Consider the following 18625-nt stretch of genomic DNA (forward strand, 5'->3'; position numbering starts at 1 on the left):
TTAACTGAGGTCAGAACGGATTGATCATGTTTTGCATGCAAAATAAATTCATTCGCTTTGCTGCATATATTTGAAAGGCCACGCTGCTAAATAAAGCAGTGAATGTGACCTACTGGCTACACTAGGAAGATATTCCAGGAAACTCTTACACAAAATGATCCCCATCGGCAAAATGTTTTACTTGATTTAAAAAAACTTTCCTTCCTTATAACACTAAATCAATAGCTGTATTTTTTTGTCAAAGGCCCTGCTGTTTTATTTCACATAAGCATTCTTAGGCAACCACAGTTGTGAGTGAACCTTAAAATGGCCAAAACCTACACACACACACACACACCAATGCCAGTGAGTGAGTGCTGTTCGATCTTTAATGGTGGGAAACTCGGTTCAATTTTTCATCTTGAAAAAAATCAGGTAGTTTCCAGCCAAGCCAGAGGTGCACCTGTGTCCAAACCTGGGGTTCTCCCATCACCTGATAGCACATGATCTGTTTGGACATGACTGTAACATATGAGGATCACTGACACCTCACCAGTGACCATGGGGATATGGAATGATCCATGGCTCTTTTTCAGTGGGCTTCCCCCAGATTCCCAATTCTCTGCAAATAATAGCTGCTGTCATATTCAATTAGCCTAAATGGAAGATTATTGACGAGAGAAAAATACTAATAATTAAAATAAAAAAAAAATACTTAAGTGCATACGGTACTTATGTGTGTCTGGTGTATGTGTGTGTGACGTGAGTGAGTTGAATGTTTAAGTAAAGGGACAATCGGGGATAATCTGTGCATTAAACGATTTTAAAGCACGACGTGGAGGCAAAGAACCGCCCGATGCGAAGCGGAGGCATAAATGTCACAGCTAGCCGTTGATTGATAACCCCGCTTATACCATGATAATTTGCCAGCATTCACAACTTAAACCTGTTAATGTTTAATGTTTGCAGCGCAATATTTGAACGGAAAGGTATTTTGACGGTTATTTTCGTCAGGCAGTAACTTTACAGCCCGTTAGCATTATGTCCGCTTTGAATCAGACACAAAGTAGTGCGTATGATTACATTTATTTGAGTGAATGAATTACAGCATTTATGTGAATGAATTATCTCGAGAGAGAGAGAGAGAGAGAGAGAGAGAGAGAGAGAGAGAGAGAGAGAGAGAGAGAGAGAGAGAGAGAGAGAGAGAGAGAGAGAGAGAGAGAGAGAGAGAGAGAGAGAGAGAGATGCTTAAGTTACCTGTCTGTGTCTGTTCAGCGATTCTCTCCATTAACAACGACGAAGGTAGGTATGAGTTCCTTGCTGAGATATATATAATGTACGGATTCAGTATTTTATTACTAAAAGTTGTGGGGCAGCATTGATACGTTTTTGTGCTGATGGATGTTTCTGCGTGTCCGAGATGTGACGTATGTATCATGCGCGCTTCAATGAAAACAGCGCATTAATATAGAAAGGTGATTAAATTAACCTGACCTAACTGTACATTAAACGGTTTATATTGCACATTTTCCAGCCAATCAGAATCGAGCATTCAATCAGCCCACCATATAAATACACACACGCACACACACACGCACGCACGCACGCACGCACGCACACACACACACACACACACACACACACCTTGATGACCAATTGATAAATTAGATTTTAATTTACACGCAAATGTAAGACTTTTTACATCTTTTCTTTTTTTTGTTTTATTTACATTAATATAGTAAAATAAAAAGAACATATGCATATTATACTTTTTTTTGTAAAAAAAAAAAAATCTCTTATTTTTTGCTCACCACTGTCATCTTTAGTTTTCTCATGGTCTATAGTGCTTTGAACAATATTTACAGATGACAAATTATTTACAAAAAATGGTAATTATACTGAAAACTACATTTCTTTCACAAAAATATCTTGCAAATAATATTTCAATTAATTGTTTTGACTTTGGTACAGTTACATATACATTAATTTCAATATCAAGTCTTTAAAATGTCATGCTTTTACTATTTTCTATTTCGTCAAATCTCTACTCTTATTACAATATCAGTCCACCAGATGGCAGGACGATTCAACATTCATTGTTCAAATGAACAAAATTAGCCTGAAGGCTCCTTGAGCAGAACCACATTAAAAACCAGTCATAACTTCCTGTTTTGGCAGACAGAACTCAACAACAATTTTCATTGTTTGCTTCAGTTGCCATCCCAGAGTCGTGATTATCCCAATCACAGCTAAACAGCCAGCAGCCTTCGGTGGAATTCTCACCTCATGTGGCTAAACACTGTACTTGTGAGTATATGTTTGCATTGAGCTCTCGACAGCTGGTAGCGATTCACAGCTATTTATAAAGGCATTATGTCAACATTGGTTTTGCTCAAATACTGAGTTTTACCGCACATGTGGTTAGTGATGCACAAGCAATAAACACAGCTTATCTCGAAACCAAATAGCTCTCTCATACCATCACACTCATTTAAGGGAAAGAAATTGTTTCATACAAACAAGCTTTATTTACAGTAATGGGTGGAGAAAATCACTACTCCTGCATCAGAACAGATTTTTTTCAATCACCATATACATTAATGATTATGAATAATGTCCGTGATTACATGTTCTGCTCCAGGCACAAAAATGGCACGATAAATAACACACAAAAAAAGATTAACATTTACAAAAAATTGTTTTAAAAAAATATAAACACCACAAATCAACATCCCCTTTTCTCATTTCCATGTTACTAACTTAGTCTGAGATTTAACAACACCCTAAAACGGTTCTTGCCATGAGGTACGGGACGATAGCTCAGTTTCAGAGAAGGCAGAGAGAAAAGGACATTGGAAAACATCAGGTGGCTACGTTTGTGCTTTCTCTGGCTGTGTTATCATCGTCTTTGGCCTGAGTTTGGCTTCTTGTCGCACCAAGCCTCTCTTGATTTGAAAGTGAGACATTCTGGAATCAATGTTCATGACTTTTACTGTCATCAGATCATTAGCATCCGCACCAGAGAAATCCTCTCAAAGCTGAAAAAGTACCTAATTTATACGATATAAATACGTAGGTCAACAAATGCATAGCATTTTTCATGAAATAGCACTCATACGGAGAACATTAATCAATAATAATAAACATTTTAAAAAGTCCATTCTAGTCCACTAGGAGATGTTTGCACCTTTTTGTTCTTTTTTTTATTTCTGCCAGGACCAGTCGTTAGTCATTTCCTGTACGGGCAGGTGTTTTTCCACGTGTCCGTTTCTGTTCTTGGCCTGCGGTGTTGTGCTTGTGTTAGATTTGGGCTCACTTTGAAAGCTGTCCTCGTTAGATTCTTCCTGGACCGGGCAGCTGAAGGGTTCGTCTGTCCCGCCGTTGCTGCCCAGCGATGTCTGACTGACGTAGACCACGATGACCTCACCGCTGAAGTTCATCACCTGCCCGCTGGAGATAAAAGTAGTGTTGTTGTTTCCTGTCACCTGACCTGACAAAAATAGGCAACGCATCAGAACTGGTGTTAGCGGAAGGTGGCAGAAATAGTACGCAATATTTCCATGAACTAAATATTCATTCCTTTCCTGGAGACAAATTAACACCTGTGTTATTTTAAACCATTGATATACTATTATAGTTTTTGTTCATATTTTGAATTGGATTTTATTTTTATTTTTTATTTTAGGATTTGTTTATGTAATTTTAGTACTTCAACTAAACTCATTTTATTTAAGCTAGTTTCTCATTTCTCATTTGGTTTTCTTACAATATATTTTATTTTTAGTGCTGCAAAATCGATTAATCACAATTAATCGCACTTAACATAAAAGTTTGTAAATATGTGTGTGTGTGTGTGTGTGTGTGTGTGTGTGTGTGTATGTATATATATATATATATATATATAAACACACACACACATATATATTTACAAACTTTTATGTGCTGTGAAAGTGCTTAATCACAATTAATTGCATTTAACATAAAAGTTTGTAAATATGTGTGTGTGTGTGTGTGTATTTAGTTTATATATATATATATATATATATATATATATATAAAATGTATATATATATATATATATATATATATATATATATATATATATATATATATATATATATATATATATATATATATATATATATATACACACACAAATATATATTTACAAACTTGTATGTGCTGTGAAATCGATTAATCAATTAATCGCATTTAACATAAAAGTTTGTAAATATGTGTGTGTATATTTAGTTTATATATATATATATATATACATACACACAAATATATATTTACAAACTTGTATGTGCTGTGAAATCGATTAATCAATTAATCGCATTTAACATAAAAGTTTGTAAATATGTGTGTGTATATTTAGTTTATATATATATATATACATACACACAAATATATATTTACAAACTTGTATGTGCTGTGAAATCGATTAATCACAAATAAACGCATTTAATATAAAAGTTTGTAAATATATATTTGTGTGTGTGTATGTGTATATATATATATATATATACACACACACACATTTACACATTTTAACGTTAAACGCGATTAATTGTGATTAATCGATTTCACAGCACTATTAAGTTAATGTTTATTTTATTTATAACCCTGATTGACACTCCTGTAATTATAACAGGAACATTTTCAAGGCTAAACATTTTGCATATTAATGTAACCATATAATTTAGTCAAGGAAACTGCTTTGCTCTTGCGTGCGAATAAACTACATGATTAGTGGTCTACATAAATAGTCTACATTACAAACTGGAGGCTAATAATGCCATGTAAGCACTGACATGGCAAAAAAGCTGTTTTTGTGTCAATCCCTTTTGAGCAACAAAACAGCTTCCTTCCACTTAAAAATTCAACATGGGCAGATTATACGGTTCCTTTTTTTCTCTCCGAATATACACACAGACTATCAATGACTCACATTTCACACATCTTTTAGTCATTTGCTGCTGGTCCATAATGGACCCTACTCCCACTCTTTGCAGTGGCTGCCTGCCATATTTTCACAAACACGATTTACTGGAATGCACATGACCTGAATGTGCTTGTTCTAATTATTACTACAAGACGTGATGCCTTATTGTATAGTGTTCGGGTTACTGTGTATTTACATAAGAAATTACTGACTGATATTAATGAACTACATGTGTATACATTGTGTAATTCCTTTGCAGAGATGTAATTAATAACAATAGGATGGAATACAAGTAAAACAGACACTGTGAAATCACGTTACTGAAATGGAAACATTTATTTTGCCAATACTTATGATTATAAATCATCAAAATAATATATTATTTTAAAATTTGTGTGTGTGTGTGGGGGGGGGGGGGGGTACGTAACTTTTTTTAAATAAAAAAATACAAAAAAAAACATTAATATTTCGAAATATTATCACAATTTAAAATAACTTTTCTATTTTAAAAGATTTTAAAATTGTATTTATTGCTGTGATGACAAAGCTGAACTTTCAGCATCATTACCCCAGTCTTCAGTGTCACATGATCCTTCAGAAATCATTCTAATGTACTTATTTTCTGCTCAATAAACATTTCTTATTATCAATGTTGAAAACAGTTGTGCTGCTTAATATTTTATTGTGGAATCAGTGATGCATTTTTATCAGAAGTCTGTGATGAATACATTTATAATGTATATTTATTTACTAAATTTCTCTGCCGACACCGATGGCCGATTATTCAGAATGAAATCGGCCGATACCAATTGTTTCCTTATTCCAAATAATGCTGCAAACTATACAGGGAACCCTCTCATTCGCTACACTATAATATTATACAATTATTAATTATACAATTATACAAACGTATTATATTCAGCTGCTATTTATTTTCAGATATAATAATTACACTCAAATAAAAACTGAAATGTTTGTATAAAACTCTCATAAAGTTTTCATACGCACTTGTCTTCATGACAAATTTATTCAAACATATAATTAACAGTAAATGAGCTCCTCTAGTGTTTTTTATAGCTTACTTAGGAACTGTGAGCATTGGAAAACATTCCTGAGGTAAATGTGACGTCATGTGACATTGTTCACAAGCAGTTTTATTGACGTCTTTCCGCGGTTGAAACACTGATTGAGAGATGACATGAGACATGATACATTACGGTAAGTTGTACTGTATATTTCAACATTGGCTACCTTTTGATGTTCATGCATGTTTTTCGAGATATAATCGTGTTGCCGCTTGATCTGTCACGTCACATTTAAGAGCGCCATTTATTGTTTGAAATCATCAATTTCGTAATAAAATGGACAGAATTTGAAAACTAAGACTGTTTCTTATCAGAAGTAACAAAGCACAAAGCTCTTTGTGATCATTTGATGGGAGGCGATAGAAATGTTTGATGTAAACCAGACCTGGCAAGTTAAACCTGGCTTTAACTGCGGGTGATTCATAGGGTCAAATAGAGCTTGCTTTAACGTCACTATTTTTTAATTGTTAATGCGTTATTGTTGCGTTAACAGTATGAGTTGCAGTCTGAACACGTTTTTCCGCACCTTTTGATTGACTGGATATAAGCGGCCCTGATCATCGTCTATTTATAAACAATGTGAAAATACAGATTTGTGAAATAATATCACGATAATGAAAATAATAGGTTTTACCTGGCAATACCGATTGTTGGCCGATACATTGGTGCATCTCTAATTATTATTATTATTTATTTATTTTTGGTATATTTTTATAGGCTATAATATTATTTATATAGTAATTTATATAGTTAAAAAATTTTTGTAAAGAAACATACACATATAATAAGGGCTGTTTTCTAGCAATTTTAAAGATTTTACGTAGGGATCTAGAAATGCAATATATGGTGAGTAAATCAGCTGATACAATTTCGGCCATCTGTTTCATGATCAAAGCACTAAAACCAAAATGATTGCCACATTGTGCATTTTTGACCCACTATTACCGAGGTCATGACTTCAATCGTTTCCAATCTTTCATCATATCATACTGTTTTTGTCCAATTGGAATAGAACCGCACGATAGTGCTTGTAAATCTGGCATTAAGCGTGCTAAATGAGTTCAACAGAATTCTGTGTACTGGACTATGAGGCGACAGCTTCAAATACCTCAGATGCTCAGACAACATTTCATTTGTTTTGTCACTATTTTTTCATGTGTTAATGTCTTACCAGATGTGAGAGCGGCATCCGAGCACTGGTTCTGGTACTCCACGTCTGGGTCAGACAGTTTGTGGTCTTCACTGTGGATCAATGAAAGGCCCTGGTCATTAGCGCTGACAGATGACAAAGGAGGAACGGTGGTGGAGTCTATGCTGCAGCAACAAGGTTCGTTCTGTCTATACAGCCCCTCGACCAAACCTCGGTCCCCGTAGACACCTCTCATCTCTGACATGGCTTCCTTGCCAGCAGGGCTGCTGTAGTCCAGATAGAGTTCCTGCGAGCGCTGCAGATCCACATAATCGCAGGCGGGAAGGCCGTCCAACGAGCAGCTCTCGCAGAGCAGAGGTTCTTTCAGGCCGATAACCTGCACGTTTCTTGTGGCGTCCCCTGTCCTGCAGGAGCAGCATGACGCCAGGCCCGTGGCGACCAGCTGACTGCAGTCCTCGTTCTCTCCCACCTCTATGGGCTCCTTCATGGAAAGCACACAGCTGCAGGAGCTGCCTGACAGGGGGGACGACGGCCCACATCCGGAGTCCACGCTGGAGCTGCCCGACGAGGTTTCGGCTCGGTCCTGGTTCTGTTCTTTGACCGTGCAAGTCGACATTTCTGGGATGGTTAATTTGGTGCTGGGACACATGATCAGGGACTCAGGAGGGGTTCTTTCTTGGCAGATTAAAGGGTGTGTTTGTAGACCGTTTCTACAGCGGTATGAAGTTGTAACAGTTTCCTACAAGAAAGTAAGAAAGTAAGGTAAATCTTTATCCATCGCTAGGTTTTGAAACACGTTTTCAGATATTATTACTTACCTGTCGATTCCTACTTCCTTTCAGGTTTTGGACGCAGGTGCGTAGATTTACTGTGGTGTCAGAGAATAAGCTTTAATCAACAACATAGACAAGAATCTACCACAAAGTGTAGCAAACAAACATGACCCTGGACAAAATTTACCTGAGAGGAAGCTCAGCTTATCTTTGTAGCAAAACAAGAAGAGAACGACCAGAGATACCACGATGATGACTGAGAGGATGGCCACCAGCACCCAGGGTGTCATAACTGTGGAAGTTTAGGAGGTTTATTCATTAGACAGGTCTGTGAAGGGTCTCAGTTATTCAGGTCATCATAGAGGGCTTAGTAAAGTTTGTCTCTGTTGCACAATCACATTTATTGCTCTTGGATGAGAGGCGAAAATGCTTGAGCAACAAAGAAACACATCCAGACTAATCCTACCAGACATTACAGATACCATGAAACTAAAAATTAATACATTTAATCAGTACTTTTAAGAATTAGGTGCATTGACTTCCAAAAGACGAGACATAATTTCACAATATTACTGTTTTTACAGCTCTGGTGAGTATATAAAAAATATTTTTAAAAAAATCTTATCAACCCCAAACTTTTGAATGGTAGTGATTAAATCAATAAACATTGTATATAACCTACCAGGAGAATGGTGTCCACACACTACATCTGTCTTGGTGCTTCCTGGCTGTTTTTCGGTCTTGCTGATAGCTTTACAACTGGAAGAGAATTAGAAATATCAATACAGGACAGCCCAATAGTCTGGCCACTTCTGGTTTGATCAGTCCAAATATTCTCTTCTAAGAGCAACCACAAATGAAAGAAAGAAAAGGGCTCCTTCTAGGGGAAGTGGTGGAGAAATTAATCATAATACCACAGTGCGGTAAGACTGCGGGGGCTTTAAAAAATGACAGAGCATGCCTGAGACCTTCCCCAGACAAACAACGCCTGTGAGAATGAGAGCTGTGACTTTGCAAATGAGTCCTGTTAAAGCATAGACCAGCATGTGTGACTCAGAGGACAGGCATCTTTGTGGCATACACTCCCAACTGTTGTTGTTTCTATTGAGCTGTTGTATCGACTTTTTAAGCTTCGATAGAGAGGCATACTCACTCTGTCCATTTCTTGCAGGATTCGATGGATAAAGAATCTGAGAAAAATCCAGGTGGACAAGTCACACAGGAAGCTCTGCCAGTCTCTAGAAATGAAGAAAGAGTGATAAAGGATTATAGATAGAGAGACAGACTTACTACTTACACTCAGACAAATTAGCACACTTAAAATCAAATCACAATTTAATCGTATTTATCATATCTAGATAACTTTATTTCCTTTTTTTTCCCTTAGTTTTTCTCATTTTCTTCTAATTTGTATTTCTATTTTTAGCATCTTATTTAGACAGATGAACGGACGGACGGACGGACGGACGGACGGACGGACGGACGGACGGACGGACGGACGGACAGACAGACAGACAGACAGACAGACAGACAGACAGACAGACAGACAGACAGACAGACAGACAGACAGACAGATAGATAGATAGATAGATAGATAGATAGATAGATAGATAGATAGATAGATAGATAGATAGATAGATAGACATGCAGACAGACAGACAGACAGGATGATAGTACGACTGTAGATAGATAGACGTGAGTGGATGGATGGATGGATGGATAGACAGACATGCAGACATATAGATAGACAGATAGATAGATAGACAAACAGACATGCGGATGGATGGATAGATAGATAGATAGACAGACATGCAGACAGATAGATAGATAGACAGACAGAATGATAGTATGACTGTAGATAGATAGACATGGATGGAGATAGACATGGATAGATGGATGGACATGCAGACATATAGATATGGATGGATGGATGGATGGATGGACGGACGGATGGATGGATGGATAGATAGACAGACATGCAGACATATAGATAGAGATGGATGGATAGATAGATAGATAGATAGATAGATAGATAGATAGATAGATAGACAGACAGACAGACAGACAGACAGACAGACAGACAGACAGACATGCAGACGGATGGATGGATGGACAGATAGATAGACAGACAGACAGACAGACAGACATGCAGACAGACAGATAGATAGACAGACAGAATGATAGTACGACTGTAGATAGATAGACATGGATGGATGGATAGAAAGATAGATACGTGGGTGTTTGGGTGGGTGGATGGATAGACATGCAGACATATAGATAGAGATAGATAGATAGGTACGTGGGTGTTTGGACGGACGGACGGACGGATGGACGGACGGACAGACAGACAGACAGACAGACAGATAGACAGATAGATAGATAGATAGATAGATAGATAGATAGATAGATAGATAGATAGATAGATAGATAGATAGATAGATAGATAGATAGATAGATAGATAGATAGATAGATAGATAGATAGATAGATAGAGCCTATAATCTACAGAAAGTCTTGTGATGCCTTTTAATTTTAACTACAAATGTCAAGATACTAATGATGAATTATAAACTACACTGTGTCCACATTCATTTCTGTGAACTGTATTATGATGTTCCTTTCCATTTGGCTCTAAACCTTGTGCTCAAAACCACAGAGCTGGAACAGCCACTGATTTACTGCACTCTCAATTACGGGTACACTTCATCTATCTGTAAGGCAAATGATTAATGTCTCCCATTTTAAACCTCTGAATAAGCTCACTAAAGGGATAGTTCACCCTAAAATGAAAGTTCTGTCATCATTTGCACACCTTCATGTTTTTCATGTTGTGAACTATCCCTTTATGAATCCAGATTCACCAGAATAATGAATCATTCTCATTTGCCCATAAACTTCCTGATTAAATCTCACCACAAGCTCTTACCACTGATCACGACTCCTTCTCCTTCAGGACATTTTTTAATGACCTCACAGTACTCGCAGTTGATCAAAGAGCAGTGGAACCCCTTCTTGCACTGACACGGTTCAGCCGCGGTGGGGTTGTGTGGGCGGGTGCGGTTAAATCCTTTACCTGCAGAGGAGGATTGGTGGCAGGTGTTAAAAAAATTATGCAAAATGAGAACATATTCTTTCTTTACACGCATTATGTGACACTGACCCTCATCGCAGAACTTCTGAGGAATACACTTGGTGTCACTGTTCCAGTCCGGCTGGTACTGATCACGGCCACAATCACGACATATTGTGCTGGAGCTGCCGTTACAATGGTCAAAAACGTATTTTCCTGCATTCAAAGGAAAATCTTGCTCAACCATAGATGTCAAATGGGTTTGCTGTTTTGGTCACTGAAAAGGTCAGTGAATACATATTGCAAAAGATGATATTTAAAAATATTTGGTAGAAGGAAGTCATTGTCGGTTATAGTTCATGTGGGTGTGTATAGGCCTCTTCCTCTTTCTCTCATCCTTCTGCTTTTTCAAGTGGGAAAAAACTGCCAATTTAGACCTGATCTTGTTTTTCCCACCAGACATCAGCTTCACTCACACAGTTATTCTCACCACAAAATGAATGAATGAATGAATAGTTTTTATAGTATGTTCTCCAAAGTGCAATTAACTAGTCTGTGTTAGTGCTCACCTGGTTCACATTTTCCACAGCATCCCCCCTTGTTCTCATACTCGTTCTGTTGGCAGCTAATGGCCAGTCCTGCCTGCAATTAAAAGTTAAACAATAGTTAAACAAACATGACAGCTCTTGTATGATAAAATGCTTGTGATGTTCCTCATTTGCAAGTCACTATATGTGACTAAGTTTCATAAAACATTTTGAGCAAAAATCTGAGAAAAAGCCTCGGAATCAGAACACTGATGAAAACATAGATGAGTCCATCAACACATCCAAAAATTAAACAGTCCTATAGACATTTCGACATTTCATTCAGTAACTTTAGGCAGTTTTGATTTATATGCTGTTTAATATTGATGAACGCGTTATTTTACATATGCATCTGTTTACACATGTGATCGCTTGTTTCTGCATCTTCTTCCCATATCTTTTGAATTTGATCGGGAGATTCTGCACTCTTTCAGAATACGTGTCACAGCGCCCCCTACCGTAAAACATTGAAAACACGGAAAGGTGGACATTTCTTTCCGATTAGCTTGTAATCATACGTAGCCACGCACATGATGCGCAAGAAAAAAAAGTAAATTGTGCGCACGGCTGACTAATTTGTTCCCTCGGTTTATAAATCATGCGCACAATTTACTATTTCATTCCCTCGATTTGCTAAATTGTGCGGATGATTTACTACTTTGTTCCCTCGACTTGCTAAACCGTCCACACGATTTACTAACTCGTTCCCTCGATTTATAAATCATGCACACAATTTACTATTTTGTTCCCTCAATTTACTCAATCGTGCAGATGATTTACTACTTTGTTCTCTCGACTTGCTAAACCGTCCACACGGTTTACTAATTTGTTCCCTCGATTTATAAATCATGCGCACAATTTACTATTTTGTTCCCTCGATTTGCTAAATCGTGCAGACGATTTACTACTTCGTTCTCTCGACTTGCTAAACAGTCCACACGATTTACTAATTCGTTCCCTCGATTTATAAATCATGCGCACAATTTACTATTTTGTTCCCTCGATTTGCTAAATCATGCAGATGATTTACTACTTTATTCCCTCGACTTGCTGAACAGTCCACACGATTTACTAATTAGTTCCCTCGATTTATAAATCATGCGCACAATTTACTATTTTGTTCCCTCAATTTGCTAAATCGTGCGGATGATTTACTACTTCGTTCCCTCGACTTGCTAAACAGTCCACACGATTTACTAATTCGTTCCCTCGATTTATAAATCATGCGCACAATTTACTATTTTGTTTCCTCGATTTGATAAATCGTGCGCACAATCTAGCAAATCGCGGGAGCAAATTGGTAAATCGTGCGCACGATCTATAAACCGACGATTTAGCCTACTATTTTTTTCTGCATGTCAATTGCGGGGCTCCGTATTATCAAGACTTCAGAAGTGGGAACTAGGACATTTCCGATAGCCCGTGAAGGCAGCATAAATTACTGTGCAGCTTTGTAAGCCTCGCAGCCATGAGAGATAGGTAATCAAAATATGAGTAAATCATGTCAAAATATCAGATCCGGTGTCATCACAACAAATTACGGAGCAATAATAAAAATCTTTCTGTTTTATATTACATTTGCATGTGTTAAAAGTTTGGGGTCAGTAAGATTTTTAAAGGAAATTAATACTTCAGCCATAAGAGACTTCTTTCAAAAACATTTTTGCAGACCCCAAACTTAAAATCTATCTTTTAAGAATGTTCTTTGTTGATATTTTTTAGCATTCTAATATAAAACAAACAGCAATCTTCAATTTTCTCAGCCATGTTTATAATGAAAGGGGTCCAGAGGTCATATTTTGTCTACGTAAAGTAATTTCCCCCTCAAGTTTGACAAGTTTCATTTTAATTTTGAACAGTCCATTTATTATTTTTGCTGTTGGTTATTATATAATTGATGCAATGGCATTCAGGCATTTTTAAGTATGGCTTAAGCATTCAAATACTTTTTTGGGGTCATTGTATCTCTAGTCTGCAGGGGGATATACAGTAACTCAAAAACTACACAAAGTTTGGCCTGTTGAAACATTGGCTCTCGCAATGAGAATCTTCAAGGCATAATGATCATTTGAGTGGTAAAAACATAAGGGAATGAAAGAGAGTGGGGGAGTGTGTGAATGTGTATGTGTGGGGGATTTGTGTGTTATTGCCCAACTCAGAGGAAGAAAAAAACAAGAAGAAAAGCAAAAAACCCACCCACATCCCTCCAGATACCACAAAGGCATTCCACGGTTTAACAGCAGGGCAGAATTAAATGCAATCCTTTAATTCAGCGCAAAACTGAGAAAATCCGGCCGTCACTCATATAAAAGACAATAAAAAAAGAAAATAGCGCCAAGCTCAGCATATGGGCTCTCGGTGGAGTTGGAAAGGACTTGGCTGAAGTACTAGGAGCTTCTTAAATAGGTAGAAATAATGCTCAAATTCAACATTTTCTGCACAGGCACCGTAAAAACTAAAATGCTTTCAAATCAGCACCACTGGCAAGCCCTTCGTTTTCTGTATTCTAGCCAACATGTACAATATATATTTTGAAATGCGAGAAATGGAAGTGAAATAATGTTTGTTGGGGACAACGATGATTTATGAAATATGAATTCTCTCTTTATCTCTCTAAAAAAAGGACTAGAACATGTTCCTATGTGACCAGGATCAATGGATTTATCCATCATCTCAGAAAAATCCTTGGGTATCATGGAAATTTATGGGGAAATAATCCTTATCAGATTTGTTGATGGCAACAAGCTTTGTTAAAACAAGTGACTAGTGCAGAAAAATCAGGAAGAAAAACCCAAATATATTCAAATGATGAAACAGGTCCATTTACATAATTCAATATTAAACAATGATATTTACTCAGTGTCTTATGAAAATCATGAAATGATTGAGTGTTACATTTCAATTTGAAACTCGCACAATAAATTGAATACTTGAACATAATCTCCTCTTTGTTTCTGTTAAGATGTTGAACATAGTTCAAGATGTGATTCTGAGGGTTTTTCTACCACTGCTTAAGAACCTAAAGGCCTTTTGATGGATGCATGTGAAAAAAAAACACAGGAAACCAAAGGAATGTTTAGAGTTCTTTTCTGATCCTACATTTGAATGTAAGTCTATACTCAGGCAACACAACATATTTTCATTGACTAAATATATAAGATCATGGTCAGTGACGCCCTGAAAAATTACATGTTAGAAAATATGCACCGGACAGAGAAATCTTTTCTCACATCATTTCACCATTTTGAGCTGCATATGTCAAAAACAGTTTATTCTGTTGCATTGCTTTGCATTCTTTCAGTTTATGAATGCAAAGAAAAAGAAAACAATGAGCCTGAGGTAACAAGCATAAAGTGTTACTGTATACTAAAAGTTAAAAAACAAGAATTAAGTTAGTTTAACAAAATACTTGTCAAGTCCGTCATCTGAAGAAAATACTTCTGCGTATATGGAAAGTTGAAAGAGGTAAGCACCATTTCCAGAATTAAGTTTCCAGATACTGACATTTTCTTTCATAACTCTACAACCTGGCATACACAAGTTCAGGCCTGCGTGTGATGCAACAGAAAACATGTTAAAACTTTTGACCTGACAGGACATTAGATAACTCAGAAATACAACTGAATGAATGAATGAAAATGGGCATTGACTAAATAAAACGGATCAGTACAATTTGCTCATCTCACAAACCAGAATACGGATATGTTGTAAAATTCCAATATTTTCTTATGTTTACAAGGGAAAAAACATTTCACTGCATCCTGTAGCCTAATTAAATCAAAAAGGTTATATGTAAATGCAGTTTTTGAGCTGGAGTTTTACACAATTCCTGGAAATGTAATGATAATTTACATAAGCATCAAATTTACATTTGGCGGAACAATCCAATGAAACCACCTTATAAACAAAAACCCACACACTTCACACATATGGTTAAGAAGACCATCCAAAAACATGAAAAAAGCAGAATCCCATATTCACAGAGTTCCCCTCAAAGTGTGTAACGATTCAGGGAAAAGTGCAGGAAAGCTAATATCTGACAGAAATCTGCCTGCCTCATGTCTGGGAAGTAAAGTTTGGATGTGTCTCAAGCATTATTTGGCGGAACAATCCAATGAATCCTTAACAAAAACCCACACACTTCACACTTAAGGTTAAGAACACCATCCAAAAACATGAAAAAAGCAGAATCCCATATTCACTGAGTTCCCCTCAAAGTGTGTAACAATTCAGGGAAAAGTGCAGCAAAACTAATATCTGACAGAAATCTGCCTGCCTCATCTGGGAAGGAAAGTTTGGATGTGTCTCAAGCATTTTTGGAGGGGGTATCGTGAGATAATTCGCCTTGCAGCCCTGAATTGTCTATTCACTTTTGAGACAGAGTACTAGGGATGGGATATCCAAATCATTTCAGCGAAACGGTTCTTTTGAACAGTTAATTTCAATGAACCGGTTAAAAACAAAACGATTCATAAAAAAATCTCGTCATCGCGTCACTGTTTAATGTGTCCCAGTTTAGTTTGTTGTTGCAGCCATAATTTTAAATGCAATATAATTTACATTTCCATAAACAAATTCATATAGCTAGTACATCACTTGACTGGAAAAAAATGATATTTAATAAACCAGCTCGTTTCGTGTGCGTGTTGATAACTGCATGTCAATAAAGTCACACATTTGCACTGTGTAACCTTTCCGCCATTCGGCTACTTACTGTTCAGCCTACTCAAACGTTACCGAAACGCGAAATATTAATACGAACTGGACATTTCCATGGACATTTCTGACGCGAGAAAAGTTTGGTCCGATTCAGTCAGAGAACCGGTTCTTTGGATTCACTGCAAAGGTCCGACTCATAGAGTCGTTCACGAATCTTCATCGCTAAATGTACACAAACCATCTTCGCAACCAAGTGTTGAAATTAATTGAGTGTAATTTGTCATTGTGGTGAATAGGAAGGGTAGGCTACACCAATAAGTTTCCAGTAAACAAGAGTGCAAAATAATATTTTCCCGGTCATATTAAATTCCCTGTTAATTATAGCCTAATCCCGTGCAATTCAAAAATAAAGTTTGGTGTATAGGAATCATTTGCAAAAACATACCTGCGTGCATAGAGCAAGAACGAGGTGTGTGATCCATCCTTGAAATATCCAACTAGCTGAAAAAAGCACTCTCATTATTCTAAACTTTAAAACAGGACTCTATCTCAGCTTCACTATTGTTGTATTGTCCAGTGATGATCAGCAGACGATTGTGCGCTCTGGGATGAATGGATGAAGCTCCAGACTGCTGTAGTTCATTCCCAGAGAGCATGTCCCATGATGTTCACTCACCCACGCCTCGACTGCTGCTCTCCCTGTGTTTCCACTGCACTACAGTCATGTGGAAGCTGCTCAGTTTCTTACACGCTCCTCCCAGTTCTCGTAATCAAAGTGATCCACATAGCATAAATGGGGTAACGTTCATAACAAGACGGTTGCACTTTATTTTACAGTATGTGTATTTACAGTGTAGCCTACTTGAAAGTAGCTACAGGGTAAGATAAGGTTGGGTTAGGTTAGTTCAGGTTCAGGGAGGGTTAGTACCTAATTATTACCCAGTTATACTATAATAAGAACATATGGGAACAGTACAGTAAAATAAAGTGCCACCACAATCTCTGCATGTCTATCATTATCGTTCAATTCTGTAGTACTTTATAGGTGCAAAGTGCATTGAAGATTAAAGAAATTAACATTTTAAGTCGATGAAAACCCCATGAATCACAGCAGAGCTCATACTGTATCCTACTATGCAATGTACTTGACTTGCCATTCCATTTTCAGTGTGGTGAATGAACCTAAAATAATATTAGCCATGATTTTTGACATACACTATATTGCTAAAAGTTTTTGGACATCTGCCTTTACATGCACATTAACTTTAATGATAACAATAAAGGGGTTGGCCCCTTTGCAGCTATAACAGCTTAAACTCTTCTGGGAATTTTTGACCATTCTTCTAGAAGCGCATTTGTTAGGTCAGGCACTGATGTTCTGTAAAGCTGGTTCTGTAAAGCTGCTTTGAAACAATGTGTATTGTGAAAAGCGCTATACAAATAAATTTGAATTGAATTGAATTTGAATTGATGTTGGACGAGAAGGCCTGACTCGCAGTCTCCGCTCTAATTTATCCCAAAGGTGTTCTATTGGGTTGAGGTCAGGACTCTGCAGGCCAGTCAAGTTCCTCCACGCCAAACTTGCTCATCCATGTCATGGACCTTGCTTTGTGCTCTGGTGCGCAGTCGTGTTGGAACAGAAAGGGGCCATCCCCAAACTGTTCCCAAAAAATTGGGAGCAAGAAATTGTCATAAATGTCTTGGTATGCTGAAGCATTAAGAGTTCCTTTCACTGGAACTAGGGGCCAAGCCCAACCCCTGAAAAACAACACTACACCATAATCCCCCCTCCGTTAAACTTTACACTTGGCACAATGCAGTCAGACAAGTACTGTTCTCCTGGCAACCGCCAAACCCAGACTCGACAGAGAAGCGTGATTCGTCACTCCAGAGAACACGTCTCCACTGCTCTAGAGTCCAGTGGCGGCGTGCTTTACACCACTGCATCCGATGCTTTTGCATTTTACTTGATGTAAGGCTTGGATGCAGCTGCTCGGACATGGAAACCCATTCCATGAAGCTCTCTACACACTGTTCTTGAGCTAATCTGAAGGCCACATGAAGTTTGGAGGTCTGTAGCTATTGATTCTGTGCACTGTGTGCCTCAGCATGCGCTGACCCCGTTCTGTGATTTTACATGACCTGCTTGCTGTTGTTCCCAATTGCTTCCACTGTTATACCACTAACAGTTGACCGTGGAATATTTAGTAGTGAGGAAATTTCCCAAATGGACTTATTGCACAGGTGGCAACCTATCACAGTACAGCGCTTGAATTCACTGAGCTCCTGAGAGCGACCTATTCTTTCACACATGTTGGTAGAAGCGTCTGCATGCCTAGATGCTTGATTTTATACACCTTTGGCCATGGAAGTGATTG

General features: G+C 37.5%; 1 protein-coding gene across 2 annotated transcripts; it reads right to left on the reverse strand.

Annotated features, from left to right (window-relative positions):
• Positions 1 to 2484: 2484 nt before the first annotated feature.
• On the reverse strand, positions 2485 to 16964 carry tnfrsf11a (tumor necrosis factor receptor superfamily, member 11a, NFKB activator). 2 transcript variants are annotated; one of them, XM_079806157.1, is made up of 10 exons: positions 16693 to 16964; positions 11571 to 11643; positions 11092 to 11217; positions 10858 to 11004; positions 9086 to 9170; positions 8615 to 8691; positions 8120 to 8224; positions 7978 to 8027; positions 7181 to 7898; positions 2485 to 3429 (listed from the first exon to the last, which is right to left on the reverse strand). In XM_079806157.1, exons 1-10 carry the CDS (start codon positions 16765 to 16767, stop codon positions 3419 to 3421), a joined length of 1467 nt encoding a protein of 488 aa, XP_079662283.1. In that variant the 5' UTR covers positions 16768 to 16964; the 3' UTR covers positions 2485 to 3418. The 2 variants fall into 2 exon arrangements, with proteins under 2 accessions (XP_079662283.1, XP_079662282.1); XM_079806156.1 differs by having other exon boundaries at positions 2485 to 3469; positions 16693 to 16959.
• Positions 16965 to 18625: the final 1661 nt, after the last annotated feature.

The sequence above is a fragment of the Gobio gobio genome (assembly GCF_949357685.1).
Source record: "Gobio gobio genome assembly, chromosome: 23".
NCBI lineage: Eukaryota > Metazoa > Chordata > Actinopteri > Cypriniformes > Gobionidae > Gobio > Gobio gobio.